The sequence below is a fragment of the Mustela putorius genome, unplaced genomic scaffold (genome assembly GCF_011764305.1).
Source record: "Mustela putorius furo isolate JIRA1106 unplaced genomic scaffold, ASM1176430v1.1 tig00000179_pilon_pilon_pilon, whole genome shotgun sequence".
Classification (NCBI taxonomy): Eukaryota; Metazoa; Chordata; class Mammalia; order Carnivora; family Mustelidae; genus Mustela; species Mustela putorius.
In genome coordinates this window covers 9305465-9320180 of record NW_025421305.1, presented here as the reverse complement: position 1 = coordinate 9320180, position 14716 = coordinate 9305465, and the positions used below count along the sequence as shown (strand labels likewise).

Below are 14716 nucleotides of genomic sequence, written 5' to 3'. Positions count from 1 at the left end.
GGAGCCCCACATCAGGCTCTCTGCTCAGCAGGGAGTCTGTTTCCCTCTCTGCCTACTTGTGATTTCTGCCTATCAAATAAATAAATAAAAATTTAAAACAAAAACAAAAACTGTGTGCCTTTAATGAGAAGAGTTGATTATTCTTGTCTGCCCACAGATCTTTATCCTTTGTCTGGCCAGGTACTGAATCTCTTATAACGGTGTTGCTTATTTGGAACGAGGCACCAAATCTGCAACATGCTCCTAAAATAGTGAAAATTCTGCCGTTATTGCTCATTTTAAAGACAAACTGGTCTGTCATCCTATCTAGACAGTCACTTAGAAAGTGCATAGGAAATGGGACAAAGACCAGGTGTTAAGTTCTGATCAGGCAGGTAGGGGCAGAAACTGAGGCAAGAGAAGTGGCCCCAAATACTCTCTCTAGCTGGGCTTTGTCTTCACTTAGGACATGAGGTATGTCTGTTACTTCTTAAAAATGGTAAACAAATCCTTCCAGTGCCATATTTGAATCATTCAGACTATGCCCACTGATTTAACATAAGGTTATACTGTACTAAATTACATGCACACACACATTCACACCCTTTCCATAAAATCTACTCTGTGGTGTTTGGTCTCCCACAGATCAGGGCTTTGCATAGGTACGTCTTTACTTTGTAAATGTCTCTGTAGATTTTTTTAGTATTATCTCCATAAGCTTTTGCCTGTGCCTTGTTCAGTTTATTTTTAGGGCTGTTTAAAAAATATGAATGGAATTTTTCATTTGTTTTCCACTTGTTTGGAATGGGGACAGCTAGTGATTATTACTTACTAATTTTTACAAATGGATTGATGTTGCTTCCAGTCTTTTAGTTCTTTCGAGTTTACCCCAGTATACAAGGCAATCTTTGTATGCAAATCTTGTCTTCTCCATATATGTGTGTGTATATATACACATATTTTCTTATTTTATTTCCTTGTGTGATTACATTAGCTAGTATATTCTGAGCAATGTTAATGTGGGGGAACTAGGCATCTTTGTTGTGTCCCGACTTTAAGAAAATGTTTCTGTTTTTCATCATTAGCTAACTTTTTGTTTGGGATGTTTAGAAAAACATCAAGAATACATCCGGTTCTGTTTTCTAATGGATTTTAAACATCAGAAATAAATATGAAATCTTGTCATTCTCTTCTTTGGTATCTACGAGATGCTAATATTTTTCTCTCTTGACCTGTTCAGATGAATTACTTTTGTATTCCCCTAAATAAAAGTTGATGATATCTGTTTTTCTTAATATTTTTTTATTTTCAAATTATTTTGGCTGATTCTGCTTATCCAGAAGAAAACCTGGAGGATAATTTTTAAGAATGAGGACACTGGTGAAATTAACAACTTATCTCTTCATTGTAAGGAGGTACAATGTGGGACACAGAATATTAGGAGATGGTCATTTACTTAACCAGAATTACCTGAGTTAGGGGTTCAGTTTTTAACTACTAGATTATCTCTAGTATATCTAAATCATTGTTTATAGATAGATAACGCAGTATTTGGGAGATGGGATAAGAAAGTAGACCAATGAAAATGAAACATAAAAGAATAAAAATGAATAGATTAGCAGAGTTGCTGTTTAAATAGCTCAAATATTAAATAAATACATTAAATAAATAAAAAGATCAAATTAAGCCCACAGTTTAAAATATGTATTTGCTGCATAAAGCTAAGCACCTATATACTAAATTATAACAAAAATGTAATATTTATAACCAATATGCTCTTATAGATATTAGAGCAATATATATTTCTTGATTCTCTGATGCATTTTTTAATATTTTAGTAACTCTGAAATTAAGATGCAAACAGAATCTATGATGATCATGTTTAATATATTTTTTAAGATTTTATTTACTCATTCATTAGAGACAGAGAGACAGGCAGAGGGCGAGGGAGAAACAGACTCCACACTAAGCAGGGAGCTCGATGAGGGACTTGATTCCAGGACCCCAGGATCATGATCTGAGGCGAAGGCAGTCGCTTAACCCACTAAGTCACCCAGGCACTGCTGTGTTTAATATTTTTGTCAACTTTTCTTTCTTTTTTGTGATGCATGAAATACTAATGTAAGTTGAAAATTGGTGGTATCTTAGATTTGACAAAATACAGCAAATATCAACTTCATATACAAAACAGCTTCATCTCCCAATCTCTACCTCTGGCACATACCCTTTTAAAAAAAAAATGCTATTATTATCTGCAGATTTTTAAAAAATAAACTGAATTAACATGTAATTTAGATTTAACAAGTTTGACAACTTTAGGATTTACCCTAAGATGATCAGAGATAGCCCAGAGAGTTGCAAACTAGAGGCTGGGATAAAGGAGTCGATACAAGAATTCACACACAATGTGTGTGAGCAGACACGCACTGGAGTCACTGGGTTCTACCCAGCTTTTGGTGGAGTCAGTAAGGAAAATAATTCCACCGCTGCCAAATGCTCAAGTGATGTTATTCAGAAAAGCAGAACACACAGTTATTAATTGCAGTGTTTCTCACCTGGAGCTGTTGGTGTAGGAGGAGTCACAAGTGTCCCTCATCCCCACCTCCTCCCTTCTCACTCAGCTCCCATGGAAAATGAGAAGACGGACACAGAATCTCCCCTTGCCCACCACATCACTTCCTGCCCTGCTTGCTAACATCCTCACCACGGGCGATAACAATGCACCAGTTCCAATTATTCTGAACAGGGTCCTGGACCAACACATGTGGAATAGGAGATCCCACCTTTACAAAACCAAATGTCAAGGAAATAGCTATGAGTCTTGTAAACTGAGGGAATGGTTTCTAGGGCAGGCAATTCACACCAGCAAACTGACCCAGTGAATACCACCAACTATCGTTGTCCTCCTCCACTGTATGGATTTAAATGTCTCCTCTTAACAAAAAAGAAAAAGAAAAAAAATCTTCTGCCAAGAATATGTGCATGAAAGTCCCCGGTCCCCATAATAAGCCATTACCAACTTCAAAAGAATTCTACTAATCTCTTACAAAAATTCTCTGCAGCTCTCTTACAAATTATTAAAATGAAAAAGAACAGAGTCAACAACACTCAGCCAGTATTAATTTTCGTTATTAGCAGGGTCACTGCGGCCCTTGACTTATATTCCCATGTGGACTCACCTTTTGTACAGCTGCTCGGAAGGCCTGTTTAATGCTCTTACACGAATCAGGTATTAATTTTGTGTCTTGACTCTCCAGAGTTGTGTCTTGCAAATCTGGGTTTTCGTGGAGTTTGAAAATTCTATTAATGCAGTGAGTGTCATCTTCGGATATTCTATTAGGATCCATCTGAGGAAAAAAAAAAGTCACAACGTAGAGTAATTATCATTGATCATTCCGTTCTTTAATAAAGCGTGACCAACTTAAGGACAAAAAAATTCTTTCTTGCAAGAGTCTTTATGTCCTCAACAATTAATAGTGAGTACAATTACCCTCACGTTGGTGAAACATTGACTTCTAATTCATTTTGATGAAGAGCGATGATTCACAACACAAGTGTATATGTGTGAATTGTGAGGAAATGATCAAAATTGTCTGCCAATGTGTAATTCTCATTGGGGGAGGGTTGAGGATAATCACATGGGGCCAGTGCAGGTAGAGTAAGCTTTTTCTCTTTAAGTCATACCCAGCATGCTAGATAGGGTGATGAAACTCACTTGGATACTCAAAGCATGAAGCCTAAAAAACAGGTGAAATAAACACCATCGTTAGCCACCATGTTTGTCTGGCTTTTTTTTTTTTTAAACTAAATATTTTATTTATTTATTTGACAGAGAGCGAGTTCACAAGTAAGCAGAGAAGCAGACAGAGAGAGAGGAGAAGCAGGCTCCCCACTGAGCAGAAACCCCCCCAATGTGGGGCTCAATCCCAGGACCGTGAGACCATGACTTGAGCTGAAGGCAGAGGCTTAACCCTCTGAACCACCCAGGCGCCCCTCGCCTTTTTTTCTTAATCAATGTATATTTTAATTAGCCAAAGAAGGGAGGGAGAAATCCATTTCCTAGGGAGCCCCAAAAGCCTAAAGCCAGAAGCATAATTTCCCTTTTTGTTGAAACTCTCATCCATGTTTCTTAACCTGGTGTGGGACGTCTATTGGAGGTGATAGTTAGTGTTACACGGGGTGAAGAGGGCTGCATGGGGTGAGCAGGCCATATGGACAGATACTGGTGGGGGGGGTGAAAATTCCTCTAATGTCAGGGATTGTTCCACCCAAAATATCCCCATTGAGTTGTTAGCTAGTTGTCTGCATACACATCTTTTTTTTTTTTTTTTTAAGATTTTATTTATTTATTTGACAGAGATCACAAGTAGGCAGAGAGGCAGAGAGAGAGGAAGGGAAGCAGACTCCCTGCTGAGCAGAGAGCCCGATGAGGGGCTCCATTCCAAGACCCTGGGATCATGACCTGAGCCGAAAGCAGAGGCTTATTAACCCACTAAGCCACCCAGGCGCCCATACATACACATCTTTTTAAGTATTACTCTTGAAATTGTCTTCCCCCTCCTCCCAAGGTTCTGAAAAACCCTTGTAGCAGTTTTAACTGCCAAGTAAAGTGTAGAGATAATTAACTACCAATTGTCTTAATAATAATTGTTTAACTGATTGTCATCTTCTTTCAAAAATTCAAGGTACCTCATGTGTGTTAGCTCATTATTAGGTACAAACCAGATGAAGAAAGGAACAATTGTAGAAGTTTATAATATAAGTTCAGTGAATTAATACCAGCTCTCTCAGTGCCTGGTTTATCTTAATGAAAGTAATCAAAAAGATGCACAGGTTTATTAACCAACCATCAGAAATAAACTTGTAAGTACTCTACCTATATCTGAGATTCTCGAAATGAATGATAACCTTTCAACACATGTGCACCCACTAATACAGATTCTCTTATTTCAGTCTTGCATATGGGAGAGGTGTCCTTCACAAAGCAAAACTATTTGCAATCCGTATTTATTTCTCATATTTTCTTTAAAATAATCAGCATAATTCAGAACACGAGAGTTTTTATATTAGGAAAGATTTTCGATCACACTTTTTTTTTTTTTTAAGCTCACTTAAGCCACTAACTTTCCCACAAAATCAGAGCAGCCTGGGCAGCTGATATGAAGGGTCACTGGGTTCAGACCTCAAGAAGGAAGAATCGTGCCAAGGCCTCAGTTGGCTCACCACCAGAAATTTCTGAGCTACAGGAACAATGCGGAGATTGGAGGGAAATGCCTGGGGACCCTGAAATTGGTTGAACTCCAGGCCTGCTGACAGACTAAGGGCCATTAACCAGAAGCAGTGTTGTCTACCATGTTGTCGCTACTCGAAGTACAGTCTGAGTACTTGTAGCTTCACAGGCTCACCTGGAGCTCCTTGGAAATGCAGACTCTGCACCAGAGTCTTGGAAAGGCAGGTCCCTGGCATGCTGCTTGGGAATCTGCATCCTAACTACATCCCTAGTCCTCTCTATGTACATGAAAGTTTGAGAAGAAATGCTTTCAAATATCAAAGGTACAAATAGAGATTTTCTGCTCGTAAAATGTCTCGAAATTTCTTTGGAAAACAATTTTAATTTTTTTTTCCATAAGCAATAGTAGTTAGTACAAAAATCTTGTGACAATCATGATGACTAATGATCTGATCCAAAGAAATGTAACACAAAGATTTTGTCCCCTCTCTCTTAAAAAGTCTCCATACCCAGAGGCCACCTCCGGCCAACAGAACCCACATCCCTGAGGGCAGGCGCCAACTAAATCTCTCTAGCCAAGAGCTTCAAATGTGCGCTGGAGAACCATTGTTTAGGAAGGTAACATGAGAACTAAAACATATATAAAAATCATCAATTGTTTTCCCAAAAGAAATCATGAAAGCATGGCATCATTAATTTCAATAATTTATTTTGTCTACTTAAAAGCCATTTGTTAGAAATGTCTTGTTAACCTGCAACCAAACATCTTTCTTGCTCCAGTGTTTGTAGCTCCCCCTTCCCAAAAATGGAGACCAGGAGAAAAGAGAGGAGTTGAGTGGAAACCAGCAGACCACACACAGCAGTGGGAGTGGGGTGGGTGAGGGGACTCTGCTCTGCTCTTGTCTCCATGCTGGGAAGACCCCAGGGCAAGGTGTGGGGCATTCCATAGTGCTGGTCCAGTAGCTGAACCAAGGACTCTCCTGTCCCACACCCTCTCCCCAGAAAGGGAATTTGCATGACTGAAAAATATGCTACTTTTTAGTCTAGTTTAGTTACTCATTAGATAACTTCCACATTGCAAATTTCTAGTGTTGTAAATCATTTGAAAAGTTTCTTCAGTAAATTGAACATGCCAGGCCCTGGGCTTGATGCTGCCAATGATATAGTGAGCAAAACAGGCAATTCTTCCATCCTTGAACTTACTGTACTCAACAGAAAAACGAAGAAGCTCATAAAAAAAAATTCACTGTAAACTTAGTTACAAATGAGTTCATTTTACCTAGAAATTTCTGAACATCTATAAACCTTGAATATCTGATTTAAAAGACTTTAAAAATGCATTTATCAGATGATGCAGTTCATACGAAACTAAAGTCTTTAAAACAAAAAAACTTCCTTGAAATGTAATCATGTGTAGGGTTAAATGAGGCAGGATGCTTGACATTTGTGCTACTTGGTTATCTGTATTCTCAAACAGGCAGCCTGCACATCAGAGTCGAAGTAGTGACTGCTCTCTGGTTGGGGGAACAAACAGCCAGGGAGGTTGGTGTGCATACTCGGGGTTTAGGGGAAGGAGTTCAAAGGGGCAACAGAGATTGAGTTTTCTGAAAACCTTATCATGTAGCTAAACTCCAAACTTTGAATATGGTTATTTGGATGTTAAAAAGAAAAGAAAGAGAGAATACTACACGCATACATTTTACAAACAACTTTTTGGAAGGTTTTTTTTCCTTCTTCTTCTTTGCAAACCAAAGTATGAATACTATGTGGTAAATATATAGCACAAACCGCATGCTATTTTTTTCTTTGGCAAGGTTGGTGGAGGAAAAGCCAATCTACTTTAGATCTAGTACTTTTTTTTTCTTTTCAATCTGGGCACAGGCGATCTGCAAACATTCAGGAGGCTGATTCATTTTTAACTACTCAAACAGGAGTTGAGAAGGGGAAACATTTTTTGAAGTCACTGCAATTTTTACACTATCCTGGACATTCTTCTAAATGCATATAAAACTAAATAAACCGTTTTTTTTTTCTTGAAAAATTATATAGCACCCCCCCCCCAAAAAAAACAATAAAACAGGCTCCTTTTTCTCATTTGTTTACTATAAACTGCAAACATATTACTAGATCTTAAATGATTTTACTCTAATCTAGATGCATTTAGAAACCCCAAGTAGTTGATATAACTTCAGTGGAACTTAAAAAAAAAAAAATCTCTTATTTGGTACCAAGTTCTAATCTAAAGGAGTTGATATGAGTAAAAATGAAAAATGTTACATTAGTGATGGCTCAAAATGAGTGTATTCTCTTAGGTAGAAGAACTTTGAAAGGCATACATAAAACTAGAAAGAACTGTAGAATGAAATCCCACAAACCTATCACCAAGCTTCAACAATTATCAACCCATGGCCAATCCTATTTCATCTATAAGCAAGAACTTCCTACCCCGAACCCTCCCCACCTATTATTTTGAAACAAATTCCAGACATCATAGCATTTCACTTGTACCTACTTCGGAAGGTATCTGTAAATGATTAGGACTCCTTTAAGTATCAAAGGTAGATACTATATACTCAGTAAAACGCAGCCTCATTATGTGTCTTCCAATGAACACACTGCTCCTGATATTACTTCTTCCCTAAAGAAGACACCCCTTTTAAAATGCAGTACAAAAACGGGTTTTAGGAGTCATGGCTAACATATTTGGCACAAGCCTTAGAGAAACCCATGACTGTATCTGTAAAATCTGATGACATTAAATCTGTAAATGAGGGTGCCTGGGTGGCTCAGTGGGTTAAAGCCTCTGCCTTCACTCAGGTCATGATCCCAGAGTCCTGGGATGGAGCCCCGCAGTGGGCTCTCTGCTCAGCAGGGATCCTGCTTCCCTTCCTCTCCCTCTGCCTGCCTCTCTGCCTACTTGTGATCTCTGTCAAATAAATAAATAAATAAATTTTTTAAAAACCTGTAAATGAGAATTTTCCAGGTAGGCTTACTAATTGGCCCATTTAGTTTGGAAAGAACTGTTGAGCACTTCATTACTACTCATATAACGTCAAGATGGCTAAATTATGGCAAGTGATTATCAGACAGCCCCCTCGAGTCTACCAGACCATGAATAATGCCCTGGAGAAGCAGAACGTCTGTCCTAAGTGTCCAGCACACCACTCTTTTTCTACATGGCCACACCCGTTTCCATGGTTCCCACCAATCTAAGCTGTTTATCTTCCCTAGAGCTCATTCATTTCCCCACTGCTCTTTCGCTGCCGAACACTTACTTTACCATCACTGCTACGAAATGTCATATCCCTAAGGTGTTAGAAAAGAAAAAAGGAGTAGAGAACACTTACATCTTCTGTCCTTTTTTTGAATGCTGCTCTCCTGTTTGACTAAGAATTTTACGTCTTTTGTTATAGGTCCCTCCATTACCTACCACTGTGCGATGCACATAGTAGGTAGACATTGTATGTTGAGTTCATGATCCTTAACTCACATCCCATAGCACTTAATAGTCTCATCTGCAGTGTAGACCCTCAGTATATACAGATTGTACATGGGAGGAGAAAACTGGGTGGGAACATGGGTGAACCACTCATTCCTGACGGAAGCAACCTCTGATGAAAGAAAAACATTTCATCACTTTCATATAGAAGTGTGTAGTCTTTGTTACAAAAGTTTTTTTTTTTAAGAAAAAAATCTCCATAAATAGAGATTATTTTAATTAAGATGCAAATACAAGTGTCCTAAAGTATTGCTCATAGTATTTCTACCTTTTTAAGATGTAGGTAATCAGATTTGCTCTGTAAAACACAAAACAGTGGATAATAAATATTTAACAAAAAGCCTATGATTACAAGTAATGGAGTTCAAGACTCTGGACTATGTCAAAAACCCATACAATCCAAGCAATGCCATATTTTGATGCATCCAATTTGGTTTAGTAATCACCTTTGAATCTGAAAACCAATGGAGTCCAAACCCAACTCTCTTTTCCCATAAAAAAAAAAAATTTTTTTTTTTTTTTGCACAGTCAGCCCTCCACTTCCTCTGAGAAAGAGTTCACAGCACCAGACAAGAACATTTGAATGAATCCAACCAACTGCACTGCAATTTCCAAGAAAACACAAGAGCATAAACCACCAGAAAGCATAATATTACAGATTTACCCCTTCCTTTCTACTATCTTTCCCTGCAGTTTCCCAGCCCTCTTTCTCATCTCTTAGCAGTTTACTTACTTGCTAGAGGGCAGCGAGGCTGTGTCAGGGGTGAAAACTTCACCACCATCACACACACACCTTGCTTCCTTCTTCCGCCCACCTCAGTGGGACGGCACAGGGTCCTTCCCTCTTCTTTTACCCCTGACCCACCACCAGGCTGCTCTGGCCGCGCTGTGTCCCTCGGCCCATCTGGCGCCCTGGGCATCACCACCGGTTGCTTCAGGGGCTGCCTGCAGTGCAAGCACCGCACACGATCTTCCCTCCAGCGCCGCTGCCCGGAGCCCCCCCCCCCCCCCGCCACCGCCACCACCACCACACACACCCCTGCAAAGCAGCCAGCCCCAGGACAAAACCCTCTCCAGGTGGTGGGCGGGAAGGGAAAGGGTCGCCGCCTAAGCTCTCGATTTTTTCCCCAAGTGGATGTTCAGTTCATTCTTAGCTCCAAATTAATGGAAGGGTCTGTAGGGGGAGCGTGCAATCATCCATTAGAGGTGAGCGGCCAATGCTGCATCGCGGGGGAAATTCAAACGTAGCAGGAGCCCAGCCTCCGCCCGCTGCGGGGCAAGGGCGGGAGCGGACAGTGGAGGCAAGCGCGCCGGGCCCCGCGCGGGGCTGTCCCCGAGTCGGACGCACCCTCTTTGGAGTCACTTTCCCCTCCGGCATATGCAAGATTGGGGGAGCCGAGCCGGCGTCCAGACTCAGTTTCCCACAGGCGCGGGAGGGATGAGGTGGGCGGACCTCCGGGGAGGCCGGCACTCACCTGAGCTCTGAAGTAGAGGAACAGGGCGACGCTGCAGACCACCTGGCCCAGCCCCAGTCCCAGGAAGGCCACGAACATGGAGCGGGAGGCGGCGGCGGCGGGCTGGTGCGGCGCGGGCGGCGCGGGCGGCGGGGGCGCGTGCAGGGGGCCCTCGTGCTGGGCGCCCGAGCCGCCGCTGCCCATCTCCTCCGAGCCGCGCAGGTACTTGGTGTAGTCTCGGCTGGCGCGGCGCATGGCGCTCGGCCGGCTGGCTGCGGCGCTCGCCTCCCTGGCTGGCGCCCTCCCTTGCCTCTGCCCGCCACCAACTCCAAAGACGGCGCGGAGCCGGCGCGGGGCCAGACGGGCCTCGACGTGGGGCGCTCGGAGCCGGGCGCAGCTCGGGGGGCGCGCGGGCGAGCGGGCAGGGCGCCCGGCTACCCCAACTCTTATAAACCGCTGGCGAGGGCTGGCCTCGGGAGCCAATCAGCCCCGGGCGAGGCTGCCTCTTCCACTCCCACCTCTGGCTCCCCTTCCTTCCTTTCTCCTCCCTCGCGTTCTTACTCTCACTGAATGGCCTCCTCCCCATCAGCGCTCTCAAGGGGAGAGGGCTGTGGGTTGTTCTCGCGGAGCCAGACGCCACTAGCTAGCTCATCCTGAGCTGCCAAGAGATGGGCCGGGGGTGGTGGGGGCGGGGGGGAGATGCAGAGGGGCCTCGGTATAAGGATAAAGGTTATCCTTATCCTTATCCTTATCCTAAGGATTAGGATACAGGCATTGTGCCAGGCAGTCAGCCTCCCAAAGCTTCAGTTTCTCCTATAGAATTAAGAAAGCTGGACTTGGTGATCTCTTGAGGGATCTCTTCCTACTTTCCATCACCCCGAAAGAAATTCAGCCAGGAATATCCTTGGGGATCCTGAGACTGCAGCCTCTATCATGACTCTAAATATAGGTTCCAAATTATCTTGGCAACCTTAGAAAACCAGAACTCCTGCACCAAACCCTTTTCTGCACCCTCGTAGAGGCTTTGAGTAGGGCAGTTTTGAATGTGGGAGCAGAGAACCTGTAGGCGCCAACTCTGAGCTAGGAAATGGAAGCAGTACAGAGAGCAGGGTAGGCTCCAGTAGCTTCCTATATAGGACCGTCTATTACATTCCGACAGGGTTTGTCACATGCCATTCCTATTGCTTGACGGTTGTTTTCCTTCAGTGTCCTAAAGATAAGAGGGGTGTACACCAAGATGTAGGGAGCCCCAGGAGAGCTCATAACTGTGAATGGAGAAAGAGGAATGTTCCACAAGTTTGAAAGTGTAAGTGACATGTTAGTTCATCCCTAAAGAAAACTTTCACGGGTTTTTAGAAACCCTCTTTTCTCTTTCCGCATCCTTCTCTAGTGGGCCATTCTCCAGGCAAGATTTCTCACAAGTGACACAACCCTGGGTTAGTAAAGCTCATGTGCTCAGGTGAACACTTATAACACAGCACATGTTGAAGAAGAGAAACTGGGTTGGAATTTAAAAAGCATCTGTACAAATGAAATGGTTTGTTCAAATTTTTTAGAAAATGCTTTTAGCATTTATAGGTGTATGTATAACAAGTTTGGTAGGAAAAGAAGGGAAAAAATTTTTTCAAACTCCAGTGTAGAATAATTAACATGATTCTTCTACTCCATGCAGACCTGGGCCTCTTTGCTGCTTTTTGTTTGTTAACTTTGAGGATAAGATGTTACTTTTCCTCCTCTTTTTCCTTTTTATTCTTCTTTTGGAAAACAATTCTGTATTTCAACTTTTTGGTAAATCTTTATTAGGATCAGTGAAATTTAAAGTGCATTATAACAACTAAACCCCGGGGCTTATGGGTGGCTCCTTAATTTCAGCTCAGGTCATGATCTCAGGGCCCTGAGACTGAGCCTTGTGTCAGGCTTTGCAATCAGAGTGGAGCCTGCTTGGGATTCTCTCCCTCTCCCTCTCTCTCTGCTCCTCCTCCTTCCTCGGGCAAGTGCATGCGCACACGCTCTCTCTCAAATAATAGTAATAGTAATAATAACAACAACAACTACTAAGCCCACATGACTTCTCTGTAATCCCTTCGATTTTTTCCAGTGTTTTACACATTTTTATTTCTTGCCATCATGATCCTCAGATTACAAGAGGGACCCTCAATCTCATGTTCGGATATGTTTGATGCAGTAGCTTCATATATTAGACCCATGTTATATTTGTACAGAATTCTTCATGTGATATTCCTACTGCTTGGGACTTACGTTCCTTTAGTACCCAAAAGATTCCATCTCACTGTATTCTGGCAATGCATAGGCTGGAGTGGAAATTAATGACATTCCCCTTGTTGCTTCTTTGAAGGTAATGGACCTTTCTTTATTTGCTTGTTCATTCGTCAGCATTCCACATCTTAATCAATACATAAAGCCCACATGCTCAAGAACTTTATCTGTACTATTCATCTGTATATCCCCATGTCCTAGAATGTTGCCTGGTATATAGTAGGTGCACAGTAAATATGTGTCAAGTAAAAATATGATTGATGGAGACTCTGCTACCACCCCAGTCTAAGCCACATTGCTCTGTTTTGTTTGTTTTCCTAATTAATCATGTTACCTAACTGGTCCCACTTCCTCCAGACTTGCTTGCCTCTCAGCATATCTGCGCACACTGAATGGGATTCCCTTTTAAAGCAAAAATAAATATAATTTCCCTATTTCCAACCCTCTAGTGGCTTCCAAGTGTCTTTGGTATAAAGCCTAAACTCTTGAGATAGACACGTCCAATGGTCCTTCACAATCTGACCCAAGACTCCTGTTCTATATCAGCTTCGAAAATTACCCTTCACTGTGGTGTGTCTCCCTTCTCTCCACGACTGGGTGATTCTCCTACTCATCCTCCCTCTTTCTGCTCCAGTATCATTGCTCCAGGAGTCCTCTCCATGCCCCTGACCTGGGTGGGCTCCTTCTGTTTTATGCCCCCACAGCACCCTTAACTCCTCCTGTTATGACACTCATACACTCACTCAAAGATACATTCCTGGAAACCCACGATACACCTAATGACGCAGTGATCAAGATAAGCAGGCAGCTTACAGTCTGGAGGGAAGGAAACATATCAAACAAATCATCAAATAATTAACTAAAACTATGATGAGGGTTCCAAAACCAAAGTGCAAGAATGATGAAAACATTTTAGTAATGGTGGTGGCGGGGGGTGCCAACCAATTATCAAGAGTCAGAACAGACTTCCCAGGCAAAGATAATGATTAAAACTAATCTCTGAATAATAGCTATTGAGGGAGAGAGTGACCAGGGATCTATCTTAGGCAGAGAATCGTTATGTTATTATAATTCTTCGTTTAATACATCTTCCTAATTGAACATGTCTGTCTTACTGTGAATTCATATATAGATTTATTATTACCTTAATACATCAATTAAGTAGTTACTTTGTTATTAAGTTGCAAAATAATTAAGTCAGAGCCCTAGTGAACTAAGGTATTAAGAGATGTCAAGACCAAAAACACTAGTGAAGATTCAAGTTTATGACAATACTCAGCTACATTCAACACGACTACATCAACATTTTTCTTGCTGCATTTCCTGGTACCCTGGTGTATTAAGACGAAAATCCTTTGGAGTCAAGGGATGATTTATTGGTGCATGTAGTTGAAAAATGTAGCATTAGGTCTAGATTCAGGCATGGTTGGACACAGGTCTTCATCAGATGCCTTTCCCTTGAGCCAAGGGATTGAGTTAACCCAATTGGAACCTATGGGCTGAGAGGAGAGGAGAGACAACTCCCAGAGGAAAATTAAATTGCAGAGATCAAATACAAAGAATTGATGCTGTGTTACTGGGCAAGCAAAAATACCAGTTACTCATGACCAGTGACTCTGCCAGGTCAGTGGTGTTCACGTCCTTTGGTTTCAGGACTGCTTTCTATTCTTAAAAGTAAATGAGGACCGCAAAGGACATTTGTTCATGTGAGTTGCATCTGTGAATATTTGGCATAGTAGAAATCCAAACTGAATGGTTTTTTAAAAATCTATTAACTTGGGCGCCTGGGTGGCTCAGTGGGTTAAGCCACTGCCTTCGGCTCAGGTCATGATCTCAGGGTCCTGGGATCGAGGCCCGCATCGGGCTCTCTGCTCAGCAAGGAGCCTGCTTCCTCCTCCCTCTCTGCCTGCCTCTCTGCCTGCTTGTGATCTCTCTCTGTCAAATAAATAAATAAAATCTTTAAAAAAAAAAATCTATTAACTTGTTAACACAGTAGGGTTTTATTTTAAAAAGTCATTTATAGGGCACCTGGGTTGGCGGTGGTGCCTTCACTCAGGTCATGATATCATGGGTCCTGGGATCGAGCCCCGCATTAGGCTCTCTGCTCAACAGGGAGTCTGCTTCCCCCCCCACCCCGACGGCCCCCCGCCTGCCTCTCTGACTACTTGTGATTTCTCTCTCTGTTAAATAAATAAATAATAACCTTTTAAAAAAGTCATTTATATTTTTTTAATTAGGGAGAAAAGTGGCACTGTTTTACATTTTTTAAAATCCCAT

General features: G+C 42.0%; 1 protein-coding gene across 1 annotated transcript in view; it reads right to left on the bottom strand.

Annotated features, from left to right (window-relative positions):
* Positions 1-10698, bottom strand: part of TNFSF11 (TNF superfamily member 11) — a 31888-nt gene extending 21190 nt beyond the window's left edge. Inside the window, exons 1-2 of the mRNA XM_004759265.3 lie at positions 10184-10698; positions 3159-3326 (exon numbers count right to left, since the gene is read on the bottom strand). Coding sequence (XP_004759322.1) covers positions 3159-3326; positions 10184-10417 — 402 coding nt within the window. The 5' untranslated portion in view covers positions 10418-10698. The remainder of the gene's footprint in view (positions 1-3158; positions 3327-10183) is intronic.
* Between the last annotated feature and the right edge of the window lie 4018 nt (positions 10699-14716).